This window comes from Colossoma macropomum, unplaced genomic scaffold (genome assembly GCF_904425465.1).
Source record: "Colossoma macropomum unplaced genomic scaffold, Colossoma_macropomum, whole genome shotgun sequence".
Classification (NCBI taxonomy): Eukaryota; Metazoa; Chordata; class Actinopteri; order Characiformes; family Serrasalmidae; genus Colossoma; species Colossoma macropomum.
In genome coordinates this window covers 9,298-37,254 of record NW_023495870.1, presented here as the reverse complement: position 1 = coordinate 37,254, position 27,957 = coordinate 9,298, and the positions used below count along the sequence as shown (strand labels likewise).

Genomic DNA, 27,957 nt, shown 5'->3' with positions numbered 1-27,957 from the left:
GTAGCACGTGATCGGCACTGCTGCAGTAGAGAGACAGTCACACGTTCAGTCTCACTCAATCCATGGCTATCATGTGCATCTCTGTGGCATATTTGGCCGCTGAGCTTCAGCCCTACCGAACTTCACAAAGCAAGAAGCCCACATCTCTTCCAATGGTGGGGTAGTCAAAAGTTGCCTTAAACAAGGAGTGAAAGCTTGTTTCTGAGCTTAGCACTGGACTGTTTTGATACCAAAGACCAGTTGCCCACTCCTTAGTCCTGCCAGTGAGCAAGGAAAGAAACAAACTGAACTATATCCACTTCAGTTTAAAATTGTTGAGGATGGCAATTAATGTAAAGAGTGCACTGCATTAAAAAGCCCTTGCACTTATCTGGTGATCCCATATATCTCTTAGGAGCAGTGATAAAGGTCTTGGTTTCTACTAGGACCATAGTGACTTTGGCTGCAGCTTGAAGTGGACCAGCTTCACCTGTGCCATCAGGTGCTGGAGAAACAGTCACAGTTAGCAGCTCTGAAAGCTGATTAATTCTTATAGGCACTGTTTTTGCCATGCCGTCCTCTCCTTTAAGTTCGCTGGATCCACATGAAGGCAAAGCCTTTTGTAACAATGAGGATCCAGATACGAACCAAACTTTATTTAAAAACAAAAAGTCGTCAAAAAAACAGTCTAGTTCGTAATGGGGGAAGAAAATTCAGTCAAAAAAACAAAGTCGAAATCAAAAAACAAGCAAAAAACGAAGGACAGGTATAAGGTCAAAAACATGAGAACCCAGTAAACAGTAAATGAAAAGGCTTAGAATTGCAAGATAAGGCTCATACAAGGCTTCGCTATGACCAATACAAAATACAGGCTACATGTAGCAAGACTTATGACAAAACAGGCTTCAGGTGTGTAGTTAGCTGATTATAACTCAGGAGAGAGTGACCTCTGTAGGTGAGGAGGGGAATCTCCAGCCAAGGATATGACAGGTGTCCTCCCGTATGCCACAAATGCAGACTCTGTTGCATGCAGTTGCGATCCTCTATGTCAGCTAGCTTAGCTTCTAGCTGGACAGTTCTTGTCTTCTCCTTCACCTTCATTCATTGTCCTTTGTAAGTCTAGTTTGTGGCATTCAGATGTTCAGTGGCAAAAAATAATATCACTGGTAGAGAAAAGTGAAAAGAAAATCGTGTCAAATGGAAATTCAGAACAGAAACAGGGAAGAAAGGGCAGGAGTGAATGCACTATACGGCCATCTTATCTACAGGTCATGTGACCTCCCCCCTTTTTGTTTATTCTTAATGAGAAATTTGCAAGAGTCAGATATGCTCTCATGGACATGTTTATTAGAAACCCTACCGTATATGTCTATCTTGCTGGTATAATGTAGTTAGCTTGAACGATAATGTCAATTTAGACAAAAAATTATTGATTGAATAATTATTGCAATAAGCGATGTTATCGTGACCTAAGTTACGAAGAGTAACAGAGCCTTACCCTATAGCTTTCATTTTACCTGGTGGTAATAGAACTACCATATAACCATCAACTGGTCTACCTTCTAATATTTAATCATTTATAATGATAAGTATATTCTGCACAGCATGCAACAGTGTTAACATCCAGTGGTTCTCTGCAATCATTTGGTTGACTGGAAACCAGAATATTGACAATAGTGGCACATTGGCACCCTTCTTTTGGACAAAGTCTTCCAATTTATTCTCTACCAGAGAGTAGATCACACAGATCTTGTGCTGGAGTTTGTATGTTTCGCTTGCGTATTCCCCAGCATTCTTTACCATATGAAAATATAAATTATAATCTTTACAAGTGGTGTTCACAATATGTATAGCCTGCAATTAAGTACAGTTCTCTTTATTTTAAAAATAACAAAAGAATGGTTATTTACATAATATTGGCACTGATTTCATTTCTCACAGTGTTTGATAATATCTGTTATCACCCCAAAGCTATATTGTAGGCCATTTTTTGCTGCCCAGTTTGTTTTAGTTAGCCTCTAGCCCATCACCGATTAGTTTCCGACTAACGTGTAAAAACCTCTGCAACACCACAATACTTGTGCAACACCCACAAACATACCACTGCCATTTTGTTGTCACTACTGTGTCCACCACCCAAATAATATCTGGGCAACAGCAGTTCTGTCATAAACTGCAGTAGGAAGACTGACAAATTGTGCTTGACAAATGTTGGGCTAGATCAGTTGCTTTTAACTAGTCCTGGAGATCTGTTTTCCTGCAGAGTCTATTTCCAACCATAGTGTGCAACACCTGCTGTAGCTAGTTAACTTCTCCAGATTGTTTGGATCAGATGCGTTTGAATTAAGTAAAAAGTGGCCAGCATGTTAGGGGTGCTGGCTGTAACTAAACTTTTTTATAGTCTACAGTCAAGTACAGTGTTTTCTGTTGAATACTTTTTTTTTTGAACTAATGATTAAAATTATTAAAGCCACAATTAAGCCAAAATAAAATCACATGGCAGGCGTAAGAGAACGAACGAATGGTAAGTAGCAAAATATTGACACTGATATAATTTCTCACAAAATATCTCAGCAATACCACTATACTTGTGCACTAGGCTAGGGTATGCAATTGTGCTCCTGTATAGCAAACCTATAAAATATGTGAACCTCATACAGGCCAAGTAAGTATAAGATATAAAATGAAGGTATAAAATAAAGTGATGGTGATTGTAGACTGGCTCAGCAATGTCAGGCTCACCTTCTACCTTATTCCTTCTATTGTGCTACGGCTCTGTGAACAGAAGAGTCAGTCTTCCACAGATACCTGGTGAATGGCAGTATTATTGTTGCATGCTTAACAGCATAATGGTTTGTAGCAAAACAGCAGAAACAGGGGATTCAACTCAGAACGTCTTCTGAGGACTGCAGTCGCATAATAGTTGCATCACGTGGTCCACTTGAGAAGATAACACAACAATGCTTTCAAACATCACTGCTAGAACTGTGGATTATTATGATATTTATATCCTGCTCTTTAAAATTGCACCAAACATACTGCTTTTCTCAAATTAGTGGAATATAGTGACATATAGTGGAGTACACAGTGTTATAAAGACAGTAAGAGTCTTTTTTTGCTGTGGTTGTTTTTACTTGCCCAGTTTCTTAGAGAACAGGAGAAAAACAAACACTGTGTGCAAGTAATCCAATTTGTGCAGATATGAAAAAGTAGACAGTTGCCTATAGAAATGGACTGATCAGTGTTTTGGGGGCAATTTTAGGATCTGCTTTTGCTCGTTGCTCCTTTCATTAAAAAGGAGCGAATGAACTACTGCCAAATACAGTCACTTTAATGTACTCACCTTTTTCAAAACTTGAACTTCAGCTCTCGTCCGCCATACCAACCTCCATGTTTTTTAGTCAGCATTTGTTTGTCATATAAGCTTTTGTGCTCTGCTATAAGAGATCTGCCGCCATCCTGACACACCTGTGTTTGGGCTGCAACCACGACAATGGAGTCCTGATTGATCAGCCTGATTTTTAACACATTCGTACCATGCAGAAAATAGAGCAGGCTTCGATTTAAAAATTTACGCAGTGTCGCAGTCCAACAGTTTTGAACTCGGTGTGAAGGACAGCATTAATATGTGTGTTCATTTTTTTAAAACTTCACGGTGTGAATAAACCACCGTGGAGATTGCTGTCTCTCTTAATGCCATGCAGACCCATAAGGCACCTGGTCTAGTCGGATTTCCGGTTTATTTTTTTTTTTTTTAATTATGGATCAGTTGTCTCCTCTTCTTTTAGCAGTTTACAGTGAGTCCCTGTCATTTCCGTTCTGACTAATTTTCATTCGGGACCAGACAAAGATGCTCTTTGTCTCCTTTACTGTTTACTCCTTTACTCGCTGTCGAACCTCTGTCAATGACTTTGAAATCTCTTTCATCTTTCTGCGTAATCTCCCGTTCTGATATTGAGTTGAAATTATCATTGAATGCTGATGACTTGTTGTACGTGATTGATCCAGTGAGCTTTCTTCCTCCAATCTTGTTGCTTTTGAAGAGGTTTGGCTCATTTACAGGTTAAAAAGTGAGCTTACAGAAAAATGAGTGTTTCCCACTGAACTCACTTGCACTGACAATTCACTCCAACTGGGTTCAAATATTTAGGGATTAACATATTTCATACTTTACCCTCTCTCTTTCACACCAGTTTTTTTCTTTTGTTAATAAACTGGACCTACAAAGATTGAAATCTCTTCCTTTATCGTTGATCGCTAGAATAAATGCTATAAAAATGAATGTTATGCCCAGATTCTGTTTTTTGTTTCAAACCATTCCTTTATTATTATTTTTCTTCTCATTACCTCCCTTATATGGGACGGGATGGTTCCTAAAATTAGAAAATCACTATTACAGAGATCTAAATTTGACAGGGGCTGGCCCTTTTTAATTTCTTATTCTGTTACTGGTTAGCCCATATTTAAAGGGCTCTTTGTTCCCCCTGCTGTGAGTGATACAGCTTTTAATGTATGACATGAGAGAGATATCAAATCTTTTAGTGATCTTTATAAGGATGGTACTTTTTGTAGTTTTGTTCAGTTAGCTGCAGATTTCAGCTTGCCCTCTTCACATTTGTTTCTGTATTTTCAAGTTATGCATTGTGCTTCTTTTCTTTGTCTGTGGTAAGGCACATGTCACATGTCACATTTCCGTCAGTAAGCTTGTGAATATGAATTGCTACCATGTTGTGTAGCTCTGATAGGGCCACATAAGAAAAATAACAACGACTACATATAGTATGTGGCTCCAGATGTTTGAGCCGCCGTTAAAACTCAACATCATCCACAACAGAGAACGACTGGCCATCCAGAGCGATAAATTCCATCACTTTTGCTGTAATAGTTTTTGGGCTGATGTGAAATTTTGTTGATGTCTGAAGAAGCTGAACAACTGCCTGAATAGTTACAGGTTTTGCTTGTGTGCACCTGAACGTTAATAGTGCTCTTCCAGCATACAGTAAAAACATTATCAAATATCGGTTTGAAATATCGGCCAAATCTAAGCATTAGCAAGATGCTGATGAATTGTGAAAAAGCAATTGTCTGTGGATGCAGATGTTTCCGATATCATTTCACATCCCACAGCCTTGATGCACAAATATAGGGAGGCTAACTGTATACCTACAAAGTGCACATATATGGTAAGATTAGCTGATAAAATAGCTAAGGAGAGTACAGAGGCATGCAAACATTTGGGCACCCCTGATCAAAATTTCAGGAGCAGTTCTTTAATATTTTAAGCAAGATTATTTTTCTGTTGTCATCTTTTACAGTTTCAAAACATAAGGAAAAAGGAAAAGGGCCCTAAGAAAAAGTTTGGACAGGCTGCATGGTCAATACTTAGTAACAGCCCCCTTTCACAGCTTGTAAATACTTTTGGTAGCCAGTTAAGAGTCTTTCTTGTATCTTGTTTGGGGGATTTTCGCCCTTTCTTTCTTGCAAAATACATATAGTTCTGTAAGATTCTGGGGCTGTTTTGCATGCACTGCTCTTTTGAGGTCTGTCCATAGATTTTCAAAGATGTTTAGTCAGGGGACTGTAAGGGCCATGGCAAAACCTTCAGTTTGCATCTTTTTAGGTAGTGCATTGTGGATTTTGAGGTGTCTTTAGGATCATTGTTGTGTTGTGGAAGCAGCCATCCTCTTTCCATCTTCAGCCTTTTTACAGGTGGTGTGGTGTTTGCCTCCAGAATTCCTGTATTTAATTGAATTCATTCTTCCCTCTACCAGTGAAATGTTCCCAGTGCCACTGGCTGCAACACAATGCCAAAGCATGGTTGATCCACCGCTGTGCTTGAACAGTTGGAGAGGTGTTTTTTTCATGAAATTCTCCAGCTGTTTTCTCACAGCATATCTTTGCTCATAGTGACCAAAAAGTAATATTTTAACTTCATCAGTCCACAGGTCTTGTTTCCAAAATGCATGAGGCTTGTTTAGATGATCTTTTGCAACCGTCTAATGCTGAATTTTGTGGTGAGGACACAAGAAAGGTTTTTTTTCTGATGAGTTTACCATGAAGGTTGTATTTGTGCATAGAACAGTGCACCATCACTCCAGAGTCTGCTAAATCTTCCTGAAAATCTTTTGCAATCCAGTGGGGGTTTTGATTTGCCTTTCTAGCAAGGCTACGAGCGATTCTGTCAAAGTTTTCTTGGTCTTCCAGACCTCAGCTTGACCTCCACCTGTTCCTGTTAACTGCTATTTCTTAATATATTGTGAAGGGAGGAGGAACCAACTACCTGAAAATGCTTTGCTATGTTCTTATAGCCTTCTCCTGTTTTGTGGGCATCAGTTATTTTAAGAGTGCTAGGCAGCTGCTTAGGGGAGCCCATGACTGCTGATTGTTGGGACAAGATTTGAGGAGTAATTATAAAGCTTTGAAATTTGCATCACCTGGCCTTTCCTAACATTGACTGTGAACAATCCATAGCCCTAACAAACTAATTATGGTCTGAGACTTTCGTAAAAGTGATCTGAGAGCTCAAATCTCTTGGAGTGCCCAAACTTTTGCATGGTGCTCCTTTCCTTTTTTCACTTTGAAATTGTGCAACACAAAAATGATACACTAAGCTTGCTTAATATGTTGAAAACAATGTTTCATATTTAACTTTATGCCTTTTGGAGATCGATTCATTTTCTGCTCATTTAACTATTCACAGTAACAGAAATTTTGGCCAGGGGTGCCCAAACATTTGCATGCCACTTTATGCACAATGTAGGTCTATGTCATGTACACATGCACAGATGCTTGCACTCACCTGAACAGGCCAAATCCAATGTATGTGGAGACCAGTGCTGGCAGTAGGATTAGGCCCAGCGTGCCTAGGTCCACCCATTTTTATCATTGGCCCACTCAAAATGACTGCTTAGGTTTACTTTCATTATAAAAGTCCTCAATGCATAAATAAGCCAAAATGCATATACTAAATATGTGATATATTCCAAATTCCATTTTTGACATTGAACATTTAAAATCCCAGTTTAACTAATAACTCTATGAGACATTTGCTAAGCATTAATCTCTGAGCCACCAGCACAGTTTAAACTTAAACAATACTGTAGCACTAATTCTTTCATCACACTGGTTCAAGAAGTGTGAATTTATTCAATACCGGTGATACTGTCAGATAAGTATGGAGAGGGCTGTTTAAGGACTGGAAGCATATGAGCAGATTTTCCCGGTAACACTTTCTATGAATGTCACCTTTGTAAGCATCTATAAACACATTCATAACGTGTTATAATGCATTCATAAGGCATTATAAACATGGCTATAAATATTTATTAAAATGCATTACACGTTATAGCCATGCTTATTATGCATTATGAATTGTTAACATAATACATGATAAGTACTGATTATAACAAATTATAAGAGCTCATAAGTCGTATTTGTCCTCTAAGTAAAGTGAAGCATACTCTACTAAAGCCTCCTCCAGTGTTAAGAGTGAGGCTTCAAGTTGAAGTATTTACTGAAACACTTCAACGTACAAAGTACAGCACATTACAGGCTTCCAATGTCAGATTTTAAACTGTTGCTGCCATCAGTGTTTTACCCAACGTGGGAAAGTCAATGTACGCCACCGTTAGCTTGGTATTTGTCTTTACGCTCTCCAAGCTTGGACTGACTTCTTTGACACTGACAGTGTAACATGTTATCAACACTACTTATAATGCATTATATTAACAATTCGTAATGTATAATAAACATGGCTATAACGTGTAATTCATTTTTATAAATGTTTATAATCATGTTTATAATGCCGTATGAAGGCATTATAACATGTTATAAATGTGTTTATAGATGCTTACAAACGTGACATTCATAGAAAGTGTTACCATTTTCCCCTGCTGCACTGTTTAAACAATGCTTACCAAACATCTCAGTTATGATTATAATGTACTTTCTTTGTTGAAGCCTATATCCTACCTGCCCACAGGTATGAATTTCAAGATTCGCCTTACCTGCAGTTTTGTCCTGTCCGTCCCAAATAGCAGTCCTGGGGTGCCAATACAGGGGTGTAATTTTACCTCAGTTTTGTGTGTACATATATTGCAGCTGCATCATGGAATATTTTGTGTCACATCTTCTCACATATTGCTGCTGTCAGAACAAAACCTTCTATCTCCAAAATGATAACTTGAATGCTCTGCGCGCAGAGTACTAGTAAACACACTGAGAAACTGAGCAGTTTTGGTAACACTTAGGTAACACTGTGCACTGTAGTTTAAAGAGGTGTGGATGTACAGGATAGGACAATGCGGTCCATCTACAGTCTATTTAAAAACACCATATTAATGTTTGTACTTCGTTATTCTATTAGGCAAAACGGAGTTAGCATAGACAGACTTTGGTAGCAAATGTTCATATTTTTTTTTCCCCTCACCTTGGTTTTGCTAGTCTACATGTCTCCACCCATATTGGGGAAGTAGTTGTGATTGTATTGAAACAGGCTAAAGTGGCACAGTGTATGTCTGGTGTGAGTCTGCTTGGTGGAATGTTTAAAGTATCCAGCAACATTGTGTCCAACTGACGCAGAGTCAGAAACACGTCTCTTCAATAGCAGACCCTCTTTCACTAACAGCTTGAGTCGTTGTTTCATTAGCGCACTCTACTAGTAAACATACTTAGTAAGTAAGGTGGCTAATCAGCCAATTTGGCCATCAACTGTTGAGAGCCATTAACATTGAGTGGAACAACATTGACTCTTTCTGTAAAAAAGCTGTCTGCAAGTTTACCCACAAGACTTAAACATTTAAGGAAATCAAAGGGAAATGCTGTCCCATTTAAACTTTACTTTATCTAGTTGTTTGATTCTTGCTCATTTCCTGACCATTTATTTGCTGTTGAGACCATTAAAAGCTTAATATTTTGCAGTTTTGGGGTCGACCCTTTTTTTTTTTCCCGACCAAATATTAATTCAAGTGTGCATGTTCGTGTGTGTGGGTGTGGGTGTGTGGGTATGTGGGTATGTGTGTATAAATGTATACATTTGTACACGTAGGTGTAAGTGCTGCATGCTATGTGTACACACACACACACACATTTTCTAGGCCTCTCTGGCAACATTCCAGCACCCACATGGCCTGATGAGAGAATAATGAAGCTCGGACACTGGGCTTTTTTCCAGCCCGCAACAGCGGCCCTTCCAAAAGCAGATCCCTGAACAAAGCCTCACTGCCCTCCATTGTAGTTCTAAGATTACATCTTCCCAAAGGGGTCACCCTGCTATTTTGTTCCTTTTTTTTGTTGTTTGTTTTAATCAGTCAGCTGCCCCCCTCCCCTCGCTGTCAGCGATCAGTGCCCTGCTTTGTGTGCTGGACGTCAGGCCAGGCAGCTTTGCTAAGAAAAGACCATTTGGTTAGAGTGAGAGACTCCATTGAAACTCTAAGACAGGACGATGAGGTACCAGCCTTTGGTTTGGACTCTGACCCTATGGCTCCATTGTCGTTCTGAGGGACCTTAATGACCCTCTATGTGGCAGCAGTGAGGAGTTGGTGGGGTCCTAAGGGTTTGAGGCTGTGCAGGGTTGTATGTGGGGGGTCTTAACAATGCCATCTTCACTCTTTGTTGCCTTGGGAACAAAGAGAGCTGAGACTCAGATGAGGCCAGAGAGAGAGAGGATGAGAAAGACAAAGTGTCTCAATACTTAGAAGAGTAGCTGCTGTCCTTTTGCTATAGTATGTAAATGGCTGTAAAATGATTGAAATAATTATTGTGATTAATCGCATTATTTTTCGCACTGTAAAAAATGATGCCAAATATAAGTGAACCTGGTCGACTAAAAATTTTGAGTTTATTGAACTTCTAATAGTGATTTAATAAATGCAAAACACAAATTCTTGTTTTGTTCTTGTTCTGTTAACTTAATATGAACTTAAGTACAGTGAACTCAAAATTTTGTCAACCCATTTTTTTTTCTTTTTAGTTAAAAAAAAAATTGCATCTTTTTTACAATGTGTAGTTAAGCATAATTAATTGCTTTTGTATTGTCTGCCCCAATTTGACCTTAAAGAAAGATTCACTATTGTGCAAAATAAAAAGACATACTAACAGCTACATCAGAACTGCAAGCAGATTTTCTGTGCACTGAAAGGCACAGCAAACAGTCAGCATCATCTCATCAGCTTTTTCTATAAAGGCTACAAAAACAAATAAATATAGATTTTGTTTTATATAGACACAAAAAATAAATATTTTTATTTTATTATTATTATTTTTTTGTTATTAAATATGTTTATGTATGTATGTTGCCATTATTGCTTCACACACTTAAAAAACAATACTGGCTGTGAAAACAGTCCTAATATTTGATAAATTTATACAGGCTTGTCGCTCAAGATGGAGTAGTTTTTGAGCTGTGCATCTATGTTTTGTACTTGGCTCTTTAGCCTAATGGTTCAGTTACTAGTCCCCCATGTGGGTGAGCAGGACTTTATTCCGGTCCACAGAAGCACTCATTAGACTCATTAGACGGTTTGGGTCGGCAATGCAATGATGTTTCTTTAGCGCTGCGTATATGAGGTAATCTTTTCTGTCATAGCAGCTTTTAACGATGTGTTTATCACGTGAACTTAACAAATCAACAAATCATGCAGCCCTATTTAAAATCAGTGCTTTTTGTTAGTTATATTGGTCAGTGCTTTTTGTTAGTTATTTTAGTTGACAGAATAATCAGAATGTATGTGTTATTTTCAGTAATTCAGTAACATCTGTTCACCACATGAACCTACACATGAAATTCACGTGAATGCAGGGTGAACATAAAAAATATTTTATGTCCAGTATAGTGGCTGCATGTTACAACCAATAAGTGTATGTATCTTATATATGGTCAGTGGTCCCAACTCCGCCACACTTGTAGCACTCTTGTCCTCCATCATACAGATTGTGGATTCTTGTTACAGTAGAAACTTTCCACTTAGATTTTTTTAGTCTGCTGCTCATTGATTTATCCCTATCCATATCCATTGATTTATCTACAAGCACTGCCCAGCATAGTTTGCTGAAGGCATTCTCCAGTGTTAACATTACTGTTATTACTGATGTTGCTGGCATCTGCGGTGTGTTTTACCTGTGAATGAAACATAAGACCCGGTGTAGTTCGGTGATGAATTCATGGCATTGCATTAGGTGAAAAAAGTGTTTTGACAAGAGATCTATCAGTGAAACTTGCTGTCCAAAAGCTGTTTTTGAATGGCAAACAAAACACAGTGCACAATCAGCTGGGCTGGGAAGAAACGGAAAGTTATATAAGAATATGTATTTTATCATTTCCTTATATAATAAAATAATAGAAATTGTTAATGGCGTAAAAAAATTGTGGCGTTAACATGTCACGTTAGCATGTTATTAATGCGTTAACTTTGACACCACTAACAATTAGTATGTAGGCATGCAAGAAATCATTAAATATAATATGCTATATTATGATTAATACCACCTTTATTAGAGAAATAAAATGACATTTTCCATTATACATCAGCTGTTATTATTTTCAAAAACACTCACTGTATCTAAATTTGTACATATAGTAAATATCTCTACTTCTGCTTAAGTGGGATTGAATTTGTTGGATTGAAAGTTTGGAATCTGCACTTTTCACAGACTTTTGACTTTCCACTTTCCGCTGCGAATGAGAAATAATTAATCTAACTTTAATACATGCTGACTGCAGCTTTTAAGAGCTAGTGTAGTGGTTGTGCCTCATTACTGACAGAGTGAGGTAAGATGGAGTGAGAAGGAGGGATAGAGAAATAGAAAGAGATACAGTGAGAGAGAGAGAGGGGTGTAGAATAGGGGTGCAACGTTTATTCGACTTAGTCGACAAAAATCGACGACCAAATTAGTTGGCAACTAATTTAGTAGTCGCTTAGTTGGTGACGTCATTACGCGTCTTTCCTGCACTCACTAGAAAGGTTTTGACATTACCGCTTACTGGAGACTTAACAACAGCGCGATAGCAGCCTCAAGAACAAAGTCTTCAAAAGTGTGGGAGCTGAACTCAGAAAGAAAGTTGTCAGTTGTGCTATTTGTAAAGCCAACCTTAGCTGGCACGGGAGCACATCTTCCATGTTGGAGCATCTGAAGAGGAAACATTGTTGTCTTAGCGTCGAGGCCACTGGTGCGGTCAAATTCGGTGAATACAGGAGTGCGTTTCCAAACAGTTTTCTGTTCTCCGCGAACGTTTGGCTCCACTCGCTAACAGTTTAAAGAGGTAGTTCTCCGTGAACACACAGGGTAGCTGGACAAAGGGTTACCGTTGAAATGAAGTGTTTACACAAAATCGTTCAAACGTAACTGTTTAGAGAACAAGTTTGCCACAAACATTCGCCACTTTCCCTTCCAATCCATCAGAGCGCATCTTCTCTGCAGCGGGGAATATCCGCTCTCAGAGGAGAGCGAGACTCTCACAGGAGCACATAGAGATGCTGACTTGCCTCCGTTTCAGTGAAGACCTAAGATTGTAGAATTTAGTTGCAGCAAAGTGTAGATAGATAGCAGAATGCACAGAGCACAGACTGCACTGTTTATATTTAACATTTAAATTCAGATTTTTTTTTTATTTATTAAAGAAAATAATTTAAGAAAAACAAATTTAGTTTTGTTATTTTATTGTTGCTATTTTGCACATCCTTGGTTATAAATTTTGACAGGAAAAATACATTGGAGTTTTATTTTTTATCTTTTGTATTAGCAGGACAGTTCATTAAAACAGTGAATTCTTGAATGATATTCATCTTTATTGTCTTTATTGTTAGCAAATGCATAAAACAACCTCAATCTAAATTTATAGGCTAATAGCTACATAAAAGTTATTTGGTAATGTAGTGATTCATAATCCGAATAATCAATTATTCGTATCAGTAATCGATAGATTATTCGACTATCGAAATTAGTCATTTGTTGCAGCCCTAGTGTAGAATGACAGAATGAGATAGCTAGACATATGTAGCTTTTTAAATTAAGTTACACATGAACAGATGAAACAACAGAATGAAGTGCAAACACTCTTGCGTCAACCCTTGAAAATGCACACATACACACATGCTAAGCTGGGTTTCAGAGGGAGCAGTATATAGATTACTGTTCTGTGGCCTGGCAAGCTCATGATGCTGCTTATTACACAAACAACACTCCAATCAATAGACAAGAAAAAGCCTTAGGCTGTTTACACACAACAGCATCCTTTGCTCATGAGACCACAGGCTGCTCAGGGAGCGAGGACTGATCAGATTTAGAGCGGTCATCAGCCTCTGATACCCTCAAACCATACACAAAAAGAGAACATGGGATTCTTGATTTAAATACAAGGGGTCTGTTTATTTAAAGAGCCCATGTTGTGAAAAAACAAAATTTCCTCACTTTTTTTTTTAGAGAAATGTGTAATAGATGTAGTATGTGAACACTGATAAAGTTTCAAAACAAGCAGTTCACTCTCCTATCCATACAGTCTGTATATGGAAACTAAACAGCAAAACAGTCTATTTTAAATGTTCTGTTTTAGTGATACCTTGAGAAACAGCACTTTTACTTATTTTCTCAAATTCAGCCTACAAAAGTGAAGTTATGGCGTATTTCAGTCTGGACTGCATTTTGAATGACAATGTAGGGCAGCCAATCAGAGCAGAGGTCATTTACATACACTGTATTGCCAAAGGTATTCACTCACCCATCCAAATCATTGAATTCAGGTGTTCCAATCACTTCCATGGCCACGGGTGTATAAACCCAAGCACCTAGGCATGCAGACTGCTTCTACAAACATTTGTGAAAGAATGGGTCGCTCTCAGGAGCTCAGTGAATTCCAGCGTGGTACCATGATTGGATGCCACCTGTGCAACAAGTCCTGTCGTGAAATTTCCTCACTACTAAATATTCCACAGTCAACTGTCAGTGTTATTATAACAAAGTGGAAGCAATTGGGAACAACAGCAACTCAGCCAAGAAGTGGTAGGCCACGTGAAATGACACTGACGCTGAGCATAATCTAGTAGTGTAAACTGGTCAACGACTCAATCTGAACTAACTCCTGCAACAGCCATTGAAAACTGAGTGCAAAAGAATCACATGCTTCCATGTTGTATGAAAGCAGTTGTATGAAAGCAGTTTCTCACCAATGTCTTTGTTTAAGAATGTTTATTTTTGTAATATTTGTTTATTTGATGTTGGGTGTTCCTTTTAGGTGTTGATAATGTATGATGTACTGTGATCTATAAAAATGGACAAAAGTGCAATGTATACACTAAAACAGTAGTGGCAACCATCTTAAGGATTGAATTTTGGAAGTCTCTATTTGGTGTGGACTAAGCTTCTGTTACTTGTTAGCTACATTATCCCCCATCTCCAGTAAAAAACTGAAGAAATAAACATAAGACATCAAATATCTTGGCTCATCAGCCACATTTGATGTTTTTTGATTTTGAAGGGGAAATTGTGTAAATTCGATTTTTCCCAAACTGTTCCGTCAAGTGTGGTTCTTTTATTTATTACGTGCAGAGGAGGGTGAAAGTGTGTCTAGTTAAGCCAGTGTTTTATAGAGAACCCCGAGGGGCATTCGGTCAGGGATTACTGATTTGTAGTGATGTAGAAACAAGTCTGGATGAACAGATTTATTCCTCTGACATTTAGAAGGTAGTGAAGAAAAGATAAACCATTTCTCAGAGTCATTTTGGTGTGTATGTGCATGCGGGTATTTAGTGGATACCCTGTGTATTTAGGTGGCAAAATCCAGCACAAATGAAGGGACTCTTTGTTGGTCAGCAGCCTATCACAACATCTAAAAGTTATCTGTTAGATCACGAATGGTTTAAATATTTCCTCTCTTCATGCTTGGATGCTGCTCTGCCACCCCTCCATTTTGTGGCCGAACACAGCATTTTGTTCTGATCTGCCTAGGCCATATCACTGAAAACAGTTTTGCTCTTTTTTTCCCATTTACTTCAGTTTATAATCATATTTTTTTAAGTGATTTTTGGCAACAGCTGTCCGGTCAAGGAGAGAACGACACGTGCTAGTTTACCCTTTGGCATGACCTTCATAACTCTTTTTCTCTCATACACAAACGCTCACATTGCCTGTGGTCATGCTGGAGCAAAGTTCGTCTGTTACGTTGCTTCATAAGGACAGTAAGGGGTCAAGGCTGAGTCAGGGCCTTTTCACAGCCCGGCCCTAATCAGTCAAGCAAACATAAAACACATCCGACGAGCCACTGATGCATTGCAGTTCTGTGGCCTGAGGAATTCTTACCCAAAAATGGTAACAACACACAACAGCTAGCTGACCACATAGTGAAGTCTCATGTGCTAATGCTCCCTGGCTCTAACTACCTTTTATTAAACTGCTCAACAACTCAATCTATAATAACTCCTGAAACAGCCATTGAAAACTGAGTGCAAAAGAAAATACAGCAAGTGAACAAAGAAAAATGGCAAAAAGTCACTCACGTGTGGAGCGAAGCTTTTTAATGAGCCGAGTTTAAGGCTCTACCTTTACCTTTATTACCTTTAAGTACCTTTATTAATCACTAGCAACATTACAGTATCTTGAATGCCATGATTTTTCAAATATGCTAGCATTAGTTGGGCTATACAGTAATTCCTCCCATGTTCATTTAATCCTTTAACTGCTTAGGCAGACCTTTTTGCACTTGTGATATGTGATATGTGGATACTCAGGTGTTGAAAGGTTCAGTATGTTTATTATTATCAACATCATATTTCATTTCTAGTGAGTGTCAAGAAAAAAGCAAAATATTAATAGAAAATTACAGAGAAGAACTAACAAAGTATAAATCAGTTTTTTTTTAGTGTTTAGTATATCCACCCATTTGTTACATCTTCCTTTCTTTTTGGGAAACTTGCTTTCAGTTTCAGTTACAGAAATCTGCAAGAATATTTGTCCACACCTTCAAAGTTCAGCACAGTTGGTTCAATTTTCTGCTTCTGATGATCCAAGTAATCTCAAACCCATTCAAGATGTTATGGTCTGGAGTGGCCTGTTCATTGTTCTGAGAACAACAGCAGCTTCTATGATTTCTTTTGTGTGCAGGGTGAAACTTTTATTACACAGTGCTACAACTTCGGAATAACACCACCACTTTGCATTGTAGTCCATGTAGTTACTACATAATAAGCCTTAGGACGTATTAAGGCTTACATTTCAAAGTGCCAAAAAAACCTGAAGTTTTCAAGTTTTTTTTTCTTCTCGTCTTTCTTCACTGTATCAAAAATTAAACTTAAATAGCAAAAACATTTAAAAAAAAAAAAGTTTACTCAAACTCTTACCCATACTGTACATGACTGGTTACTGTGTTTTATATAACACTATTCATTTGAGTGCAACACTGTTAACACTACTGAAAAATTTTCCCTGACTACTGAAAAATGTCCCTGACATTCCTCGGTAATCTACTGCCAGTCATGTTCCCCACCAACACTGACTAAGTTAAAGAACCCAGCCCTTACAGCTAGTCCAATTAAAAAGGTAAAGTGCATACCCACGGAGTGCTGCAACACAGAATAAAAAGAGTCTGTCTTCAGCGTCCACTCATGCATGCATCGCAAAGAGCTGTTTTACTCAACGGCTGTGAGAGAGCTCTTAACTGAGCTTCTTTTAGAAACCTGTATGTGTGTTTGTTACCATGCATTTTCAGGATATATGGTATTGTGCAAAAGTCAGAGACCACCTTTCATTTGTTTTAATTCCCTACCAGAATGAGCGTTATTTACTTTTCAGGAGATATTTCAAAGGAGATTAGATATAAGATAATCCATTTACATAAAGATGAAAGTCAAAGAAAAATATATGAAAAAACAAGTTTCCAAAACTGATATACAGAGAAAATCAGACTCTTAAGAAATGTGCAAGACATGTTAGACCACAGCAACATCAGATAAACAGTACTTAAAGCTTTCATCTTTCAGAGATAGGAGAAAATCAAGCTCCACTCTTGCTTCAGATCTGAAAAAATTGCCAGATGTTTCTGTCCAAGCTCGCACTGTGAAAAGACAACTCAGTGTTATGGGTCTGAAAGGACATGTAGCCATCAAGAAATTCTCTGTTAAATGTGAATGTTTTTCTGTATTTTCCCCTTTCCCACTAAAAAATGAAGAACTTTGAACTTCATTGAACTGTAAATGTGTAAAAAAAACAACAAACCACTGTCACTATTGGCTTGCTCATGGGGTCTTAGACCCGGAGTTTCTGTAAAGCTGCTTTGTGACAACACCTGTTGTAAAAAGTGCTATATAAATAAACTTTGGCTTGAATGTTATCTATTGTGCGTCTAACCCAGTCATTTGGAGCAAAGAACATTACTCTCCTTTATTTTACCTGATTTTATTACAGGTTTTTTTTACAAACCTTCAGAGTTTTGAAAATTATTGACTGTTTCACTTTTTCCTTAGCTCAGTACTTGTTGATAGTCTATATGCTGTCTGGTCTGTTTAGTATGTTACATGTCATACATGTATGCACTCACCAAGACAAATTCCTTTTATGTGTAACACTATATGGAAAAAAGTATTGTGACATCTACACATTACACTTACAGGAGCTTTTATGTCATCCCATTTTAAATCCATAGGCATTAATATGGAGTTGGTCCCTCCTTTGCAGCTGTAACAGCTTCCACTCTTCTGTGAAGCTTTCTACAAGATTTTGAAGTGTGTCTGGAAATTTTTGCCCATTCATCCAGGAGCACAATCATGAGTCAGACACTGATGTTGGACAAGAGGGCCTAGCTCGCAATTTCTGTTCTAGTTCATTCAAAACATGTTCGATGGGATGGAGGTCAGGGGTCTGTGTGGGCCAGTCCACCAAACTTTACAGTTGGCACAATGCAGTCAGGCAGGTAAAGTTCTCCTGGCATTTGCCAAACCCAGACTCGTCCATCAGACTGCCAAATAGAGTAGTGTGTTTCCACTGCTCCAGAGTCCAGTGGCAGCATGCTTTACACCACTCCATACGACGCTTAGCATTGTGCGTTTTGATCTTAGACTTGTGTGTAGTTGTTTGGCCCTGGAAACCCATCTCGTAAAGCTTCTGTAGTGCCTTTTTTTTTGTAATGTTACTTCCAGAGGCAATTTGGAACTCTTTAGTGAGAGATTCAACAGAGGATAGGCACTGTGTGCTTCAGCACTCACCGGGCCCACTCTGTGACTTTACGTGGTCTACCTGTTCGTGGCTAAGCTGTTGTTGCTTCTAGATGCTTTCATTTAACAATAATAGCATTTACAGTTGACAGGGTCAGATCTAGCAAGACAGAAATTTCCCAAACTGACTTGTGGCAGAGGTGAGCTCATCAGTGTGACCCATTCTGCCAGCATTTGTCTATTGAGATTGCAAGGTTGTGTGCTTAATTTTATCTCCCTGTTAGCAATGAGTGTGGCTGAAACACCTGAACTCTGTAATTAGAAGGGGTTTCTCAATACTTTTGTCCATATAATGTATTTATTTTACATCATTTTCAGTCTTTTTTTTTTTGTTTTGACTCAAAAAAGGCAGGCCCTTTCTCTCTCTCTCGCTCTCTCTCTGTCTCTCTCTCACTCTCTCTTTCTCCCTCTCGCTGACACTCTCTCTCTTTCTCTTCCATCCTTCCTCCCTCCTCCCTCCCTCCCTCCCTCCCAGTAACACACACTCACAACTCAGCAACTCAGCACCAGATTGTCTTAACAGGTGTTCTCTGCTTAATGTGACACTTATTGAATATAAAAACTGATGACAGAAGTGAAATGGCAATGCTTTTCCTCTTAATCACCCTTCTATCTCTTTCAGTTCGACCAGCTCTTTTCAGTAGTGGTGTTTTTGTAGCATACAGAGACACACACACATATGCACATAAGTCCCCAGAGTGGACGGTGCGTATACTAGCAGGTTTGACCTTGTTCAGGTGATATGCAGTGGACAGGCTATCATTCTCACACTTTTTATTCATAACCACACATATCAATGCACAATAATACTCTAGGATATCAGGTGTAAGATGCTTTTTAACACTATCAACCTAACTATCTTACCACATGCCACATGCCAAAGACATAACACAGAGAGCCTGATGTACTAAGCATTCTGCCCAAACTGCACGAACTGCAAGCCTAAATGTGCGGGCCACCTGTTTATGCAAAATGCACTTCCCTTCATTATACATTTGCATTTGAGTTGGGTGGAGATAATGTACATTTGACTGGCTATATATTCCGCTTGATTGACTAATATTTGCACAGTTTGAGGCAGCCATTTATGCATAGATTTTCCACTACCTTTTAAACCCAGGCATTCATTTGCTTTAGGGCCTTTTTCTCTTTCATCTTCAGCTCCACTATTTAACTGCCTCTTTCAAACTCTGTGCATCACAAGCAAACGGGTAGTGGGCAGGGCTTGACAAATTATAATGCAAATTATAAGTGCTATGTTATTTTCTGTTAATGACATGTATGTAACCAGTACAACAGTCCAGTACAGCAGCGATACTAAGTTTATCACATGTGATCATATCCACTACTGAGGAGAATGTTCAGTTCAATCATCCCTAGAAAGAGTTTAGTAATGCTGAGATTAAGAACTGGCTTGTCACAATGTTTTATCAGTCTAGTGAGTTTTTTCAGTGTTTGTTAAGAAGCCGTTTTTTGAGTGCTTCTGTGGAGTACAGTGTGGGAAATAACTGTTCAACATTAACTTTTTTTATTAAACATATTTCCAGTGAGCTATTCACATAAAAATTAGACCAGACATTGGTATTAACTCAATAAAACCACACCACTTAAAAATCATAACATTCCAATACATAACAGGTTATGTGCAAAAAAAGTACACTGTAATTAAATTTATTTGCCTGCAATGACAGCTTCAAGACACTCCCTGAGAGGCCTGTAGATTATTGGGAGTGTATAATGTGGTCAAAAGAGAAAAAAATCTTTTTGGCAACAGTATGAGAAATGGCAATAAAGTTTGATGGTGGAAGAATCATGGTATGGAGCTGCTTTTCTCATGGTACCAGCTGAATCCAAACTATCAAAGGGAAGATGAATTCAGCCAGGTACCAAGAAAGTTAACCTGAACACTGTGAGAGATTTTCTTTGTACAGGAAGCATCTTGAAGTTATCATTGCAAACAATGGCTTTTCCACCAAGTATTGAATTTATTTTCGTTAATGTGTTCAGTACTTTTTTCCTTTGTCATTCCATTTTTTTTTATCAATTGGAATGTTATGATTTCTTTCGTTATATTGTTGTATTGAGTTAATACCAATGTCGGGTCTAAATTTCACATGAAGAACGAGGACCTCAGGCACATGGTTGAGACGCTCAGGTCAGTGATAGGGATGTCTCTCTTTCACTATGTGTTAAGGGTGTAACAATAGACTCGGTTCACAGTTTGATTTGATTTACAATACTGGCTTCACCATGTTCAGTATTTTCAGTAATTTCTGTATTCTCATGACCTTACCTAACATCTTAGTGGTGGTATGTTCAGAGATTTTGGCTTTATCCCCTTTACTCTACCCTCAGAATAGTTATGTGTTTGTCCACGTTCAGCATAGTTGAACTGTATTGTCATATGGACTTGGAGCTTTCTGTTTGCTCCCTAGTTTTCTACTTCTCTGAAAGAAGAACAATGCTGCCTTTATTGTTGGATGCCCTGCAGATGTTTTTGAGCAAGTGTACGCCTAGATTCAGAACAGAATTCAGATTGCTAAGGGCATCTTATTGATTTGTTTCATCAGATAAACAATAGGTGTATGTGTATTATATGTGTCAGAAATCTATCATCATGCTATTTAACATATTAAAAGAAGAGTGGATTCAAGAGTGGAAATAGCTCTTTTGTCATGAAAGGGATAACATCCTAGATATAGATTGTATGAGGTATTATTAGTCGTTACATTGTTTAGCATGCAGTTTGAGGCTTGACTTTTTCTTTTTTAAGGACTTCTTATTGGATAACTCCAAAGGTCACAGTTCTGGATAGTGGCCAATTTTTGGAAGAGTAGTAGTAGTGATTTACCGTAACAAAACCATTTCCATGCTCCAAAATGTCAGGGTGTTTGGGCTGTGAAATCATTTGGCCTTCCAACTCCAAGTGCACAGCAAAGTCTCAGAGGCATCATGCCTTCCAACTCCAAGTGCACAGCAAAGTCTCAGAGGCATCATTCTTTTAATGCTGCTGTATAAAAGACCACAGCAAAGTGTAGAGGAGGTGAAGGTGAGAGAGTGCATTAAGTATACCACACAGAGCTAAAATGCTCCTGGCTAACCTGACCTTACCCTTCATCTTCAAACTCAGCCTGGCCTTGAATACCAGCAGGCACTGTGCAGTTAGTCACCCAGGAGTTTTGTGGCTAAAGATCACACTTGAGCTGAGCTTCCTGCCCTACTTAACTGGTTCCCAGTTAAGCCCTCCAGTCCCTACTGCATTAGTTGTACCCACAACCTTTGCTTAGTTCTCTTCTTGAAAAAAAAGGAACAACTAAATCAGTCCTGTAGGATAAAACCACTGAACACAAACTAATTCTGGTGGACCTCTGACTAATTCATAGCTTCTATGAATGTACATAAATACCCTGGACGTCTCACTTCTAAGAATAGGGCACTTTGCTTCGAATGTACTGCCAGCCCTAGTCAGTGAGCATTAAGCGTTCCCATAATGTCTACACTGCTGTACAGAAATATCATTACTAGTGTGTCTAGCCGGTTGGCTATATAAACTTGATGGAAGTTTGTCAGAACTGGCCAGGAAAAACAGCTTTCATCACCAGCAGTAACAAAAGCATGGTGTAATTATATGTTAATGTGTATACTAGTTTCCGAACTACATATCAGCCAATGTTTACAAGCAGTGTTGGTCAGAATACTTAGTAAATACTTGTAAAAGTACTAATGACTGAATACACCAAATGTATTCAGTAACGTATTCCATTACAATATATAAAAAATAACATTCAGTACAACATGTAGAATTTGTATAGAATACATCTTGATAAGACATGGGAAAAACTCAAAACTCTGCTGTTACTATATGGCACACAGTTCTGTCAATGTTTAATTAAAAATTTACTGAAAAAATATATGTACTACATGGACAGATTCCACACATATATACATATATACATATTATTGGGACACCTACAAAGTACACCTGCAGGAGCTTTTATGACATCCCATTCAAGCTCTGGAAAGCTTTTTACAAGATTTTGGTGTGTGTGTGTGTGTGGAAATATTTGCCCATTCATTCAGAAGAGCATGTAAACCTCATGAAAATAAGAAAACAGGTGCGTGCACTATTACAAAGCTATGTGGTAATAGTGCCCTCTTGTGGAGAATTTTCAGCCTGCTTAACTTGAGTGAGTGAGTGACAAACTAGTTCCAAAAAAAACAGAAAACAAAACTGCTGTGAATTTTGGGAAACTGCTTCCAATGCTACAATATGTACAGTATTTGAGACTTTGTTAGTTTCTGCTGTTTTTTCTGAGTTTACCATTGAGAACAGTACAGTGTTGCTGTACAGACTGAGAATAGACTTAAATGAATGAGTCTAATGGACCAAGGCTTTGTTCTTACCTTGACTTGTTTCTGGAAGTATGACATTCTTTTGGCAAATCATACTGTAGGGCCCTGGAATCAGATCTTGTTCACCACTACAGGTTTTTATTTTTTGGAAACATTTAACATGCTGTTTGGATTCATGAGATGATACATAAGCATATATAACTCTTTTGTAAGATGGGGATTAAATTATCTGCCTTTTTTGTCTCAATTTTGTCAGTGTTTTGTCTCAATTTTGTCACTTTTTTGTCACAATTTTTTAAAGGACTTATTTGGCAAAAATTTTGTAGCACACATTCATTTTACGATGTGAGAGCAGTCGTGGGCTTGTGCAGATGTTTTGACGTGATTAGTCGATTAGTTGGTGACGTCATTACACGTATTTCTCGCGCTCACTAGGAACGTTTCGTTACCGCTCACTGGAGAGTTAACAGCAGCGCGATGGCTGCCTCAAGAACAAAATCCTCAAAAGTGGGGAAGCTAAATTCAGTTGTGCTATTTGTAAAGCTGACCTTAGCTGGCAATGGGGCACATCCTCCATGATGGAGCATCTAAAGAGGAAACTTGTCGGCTCACTGGATGAAGACGATTCAGCTCGGTAAGATACGCCCCGTCCCATACTAGCACACTAAATAATCGCTTTCTTAACAGTGAGGCCACCAGTGCGTTCAAATTTGGCGAACATAGGAGAGCGTTTCCCAACAGTTTTCTGTTCTCTGAACTGAAGAGAACTGAAAGGAAGTCAGTTCATCAAAAGGCCTTCAGTTGCCACAACGATCAGAGGTCTTTAAACACATTATAGGTTTACATTAATATGTACTGATCTACACTGGTTTGTAGAACATCCAAGAGGTTGTCAACATACATGTCAAAACTACATGACTAATGGCAGCATTTCTCACATAGTAGCACTTGCACAGTGGATTGGTTCTATATTTAAGCCATTGATTTCATTCTTGATCAGGGACCATATCCAAAGAGGTTCACCAAGTTTTGGTCAGAATTACCTTTTGACCTTTGTATAATAAGCCTTTGTATAGTGAAATCTTTGAATGAATAAGCCAAAATAAAAGACAAGCACTGCAATTTTTGACATAACATGTAATTAGAAAGTCACATGGCTCCATTTGTTTGTCTGTCGACCTTGTAATAACATTGTTATAGCTTTTTTGAGTGCTGAAGTGCCCCCTAAAGGTCAGTCTGGACCAAAATTGGGCAAGACCATTTGAGTCCTAATTTGTAAAATTATTTCAAGTTTGGAGATGATCTGACCAATGACTGTTGAGTTAAAGCAAATCAAGCTAGCAATGCTATGGTTGCAGTAATTCATTGATTGATTCTCAATACACTCAGTGGAACAGTCAAGATGTTTTTGATAATTATTGAGGATCAGTGTCTTCTGAATGTTAAGATACTAATTTGATGATAATTGGCCAAAAATCCAGAGACTAGTTTGCAAGAATAGGTTTTTCACATTATGCAAATTAGCTCAAAAACTAAGCAGGTGGGGCTAAAAGTGAGGGGGGGGGGTGCACTTGTTCAGCAAGTCCCAAGGAATCAGCAGAAAAAAGAATTTTGTCTCTATCTCACTCTGATCAAAAGTTACAGGCAAAAATATGAGTAAAGTTGAGAAAGATGAAAAGTTGAAACATAGGACTAAAGTAAAGTACGAGCTCAGTGAAAGTGGGTCAGAATTAGTGAAAAGGCCACAATATGGTGTGATTCTTGATCAGGGACCATATCCAAAGATGTTTACCAAGTTTTGGTCAGATTGACCTTTTGACCTTTGTATAATAAGCCTTCGAATAATGTAGTCTTCGAATGAATAAGCCAAAATACCAGACAAACCGTACAATGTGACATAACATGTAATTACAAAGTTGTTCATGTGAGTGACCTGAGTTGTATGGCACCATTTGTTTATCTGTCGACCTTGTAATAACATTGTAATAACATTTTAATTGATTTTTAAGTGTTTTTGAGTGCTAAAGCGCCCCCTAAAGGCCAATCTGGACCAAAAGTGGCATGCACCATTAAAATCTAAATATGTCAAAATCCTTAAAGGTTGGACGTGATCCGACCAATGACTGTTGAGTAATAGCAAATCAAGTTAGCAAAGCCATGGCCACAGTAATGAATTGATTGTTCCACGGAAAACTCAGTAAAAAAGTCAACATCTTTTTAATAATTATTTACCTACACATGCCAAAGAATTTTTCCAGACCAAGTTCGAAAAGATTGGATCAAAATCCAGGGACTAGTTCGAAAACTGACTATACAGTTTTGTAATAAATATGCATGTGCAAAATTGTTTGGAATAACGTACTACATATGATACACAAGGATTTTCAAGCAAAGTTGCAATAAAATAGTAATAATATGTAATAATATGTTAATTTTTATGAATAGCGCCCCCCAGTGGTCAAATCTTTTCAAACTTGATTGGTTGTTAGAAAGTGGCTATATGTAGACATCATTCAAGTTTCATGATGATTGGTCAATGTTAAGCCTGTCAAAAGCCTGCTAAATGCTGATTGGCCGATGGCGACCATATACTTCAATGAATCAAATTGTCCTTATGGATTCACTTATAGTCTGGCCAACAGATGGTATCTGCAAAGTTTCAGCCTGATCGGATGTAGGGATGATGAGAAACAGCCATGTAGCATTAACTCTGCCCCCTAATGACATATGCGCACAAAAATCGAGTGACTACCTCAGAATCTTCTCCCAAATGTGTCTGTCAAGTTTGAAATTTTTTGGCTGAAGGATTATCGAGTTACAGAATTTTAAATTAATTCTGAATTATTTTGAATTTATCCAGAAGGGTTCATTTGCATATGACAGCCATGTTGTTTAGAAAAGTCAAAATGTTTTTGATAATTATTGACCTTCAGGCTCTTCCGAATTGTTTGACACCAATTACATGGGGATTGGGCGAAAATTGTAGGACTAGTTCGCAAAAGTAGGTTTCGTATATTATGCAAATTGGCTCAAAATCTAAGTGGGCGGAGCTAAATGGTCCAAATGGCAAAGTTGTTTGGTTGGACCCAAGGAACTAGGAAAAAAATATGTCTTGTCTGGCAAAAATCTGGTTTAGGAGTTATAGACCCAAACGCGTTGACCTGCGCTATAGCGCCCCCTTGCGGCCGACTGGGCTGATTCCTCGCGCCTGAGTAACGGGAGGGACTACTACCTATTGACCAAGTTTCAAGTCTCTAGGACTTACGGTTTGGGCTGTGCGTTCCGTTTCAGGGAAGAAAAAGAATAGGAAGAAAAATCTTGACAATTACAATAGGGTTCTACGCATTGCATACTTGAACCCTAATAATTTTGGAATTGTTTGCCTTCAGTGAACAATTGTTCTCTTTTGTTGAGGACACGTTTTTGGCACGTTTTTGGTTTTCTTTAAAGTGTGTCCTGAAGTTTTGTTTCTGTTTTAGTCAGACATTTTCGCTTCAAAGCATCACTATAAAAAAAAAGTGGCCAGAAAGTGTGTGTGTGTGTGTGTGTGTGTGTGTGTGTGTGTGTGTACACTTGTACTCAGCAAAAAGTTTTTTACACATATTTTTTTTACACCTTTTAAATATTGTGTGAACATTCCATCCAATAGAAATGGTTCAAAATGCCTTCAAAATGTACATCATTTTTTTTTTCTTCTCTTATAAATGTACCATTTTGGAGATATAAATATGTGTGTGGTGCTACAGTAGCTTTCTGGTTAAAGTCAGCTGCTGTAGCCAAGCACCAGTACAAGGTCACCATATTGATGAATTTACACATTGCATCATTTGATTGCCTGGCCAGACTCTCAGCTGCAATCTATAATACATTGTGTAGTTCCATGCAAAAATCCATAGAGGCTTCAGTCTCTTCATACAGCCCTAACCTAATGAAGAATTAGTAGGCCTATTCTCTCACTCTTTTCTGAGTGGTGAGTTGACAAAGTTTGGCCCGACTGTGCAATCAATAGAACAGTATGCCATCTTTGTTAGCACATTTTACAGAGAGTCATTGTGACAAGACTAAAGACCAGAGCAAGAATGCATAGGGAGCAAGGGAGAGTATCAGCAGTCTCTCTCTCTCTCTCTCTCTCTCTCTCTCTCTTTCTCTCTGTCTGTCTGTCTCTCTCTCTCTCTCTCTCTCTCTCTCTCTCTCTCTCTCTCTCTCTCTCCTGCCATCTCTGATTGCCTCATTCAAAATCTAATTATACTAAATTTTCCCAAGCCTCATTTACAAGCCTGACATCCACTTGACTTAGGACTTGCCCTCACAGCTCACACATGCCTTCTGTAATCACAGAAGGACAGTTAGCCTAGCTATTAGCTGTTTGCAGAACTGCTCTCCACATCCCTTGGTAAGGAGGAAAGGGTGGAACTGAGAGATAAGATATGCAGTTCCTCCCCAGTGATTTCTGTAGAACTACCTCTGTGCACAGTGGCATGTCTCGGCAGTAACACACATTGTTTTGTTTGCACAGGCTCGGATGTGTGCTTCCTGATTTGGAGGCAATAGGAAGGTTAAACGTATGTGGAAACTTCAAGAGGCAGTAGCAGAACCCTTGCACTGAAGTCCGCTAGCTTCTTAAGTGGTGGGGGAAACACCAGAACACCAGCCTTTACTCAGGCACCCTGGCGGCCTGCTGACATGCTGTAACTGCCAGCCGACTGTGAGTGCCCCACCTCCTCCACATGCGGCCGTGGACGGGCTCCTGGCGCTGGATCACGCTGGTGCTGCTGGCATGGGGCACCCTGCTCTTCTACATCGGTGGGCACCTGGTGCGCGACAGCGAGCATCCGGAGCGCTCCAGCCGCGAGCTCTCCAAGATCCTGGCAAAGCTGGAGCGGCTCAAGCAGCAGAACGAGGACCTCAGGCGCATGGCTGAGACACTCAGGTCAGTACTCTCTCTTTCACTATGTGTTAGAGGTGTAACAATACACTCAGTTCACAGTTTGATTTGATTCAAGATACTGGCTTCACAGTGCTCAATATTTTTTGTATTTTCTGTATTCTCATGACTTTAACCAGAACCTAAACCAGACTTTACCAGTGGCGATACATTGAGATTTTGGCTTTGTCCCCTTTACTCTACCCTCAGAGTAGTTAGGTGCTTGTCCATGTTCAACATTACATCCAACAATACCTTTATTGTTGGAGGTCCTGCAATAGTTTCTGAGAGAATTCACATTGCTAAGGGCTCATTATAAACGTGTATACTTGGAATGATGATAAAAGATGACTAACGTGTGCATATTCTATTCCTACGCATAGGTTTGTAGCTTTATATGGTAGTTAATGACATAAAGGCAAACACAATTTTATTTTTGCTAAATTATGTGCTTTACATACAGCCCTGTTCCTCAAAAGATGGGACGCTGTGTAAAATTTAAAA

General features: G+C 38.7%; 1 protein-coding gene across 1 annotated transcript in view; it reads left to right on the top strand.

Moving 5' to 3' along the window:
* fut8a (fucosyltransferase 8a (alpha (1,6) fucosyltransferase)) overlaps window positions 1–27,459 on the top strand; it is a gene marked incomplete at its 3' end in the record, with an annotated part of 79,793 nt that extends 52,334 nt beyond the window's left edge. The window contains 1 exon segment of the mRNA XM_036563715.1: window positions 27,046–27,459. Coding sequence (XP_036419608.1) covers window positions 27,257–27,459 — 203 coding nt within the window.
* Between the last annotated feature and the right edge of the window lie 498 nt (window positions 27,460–27,957).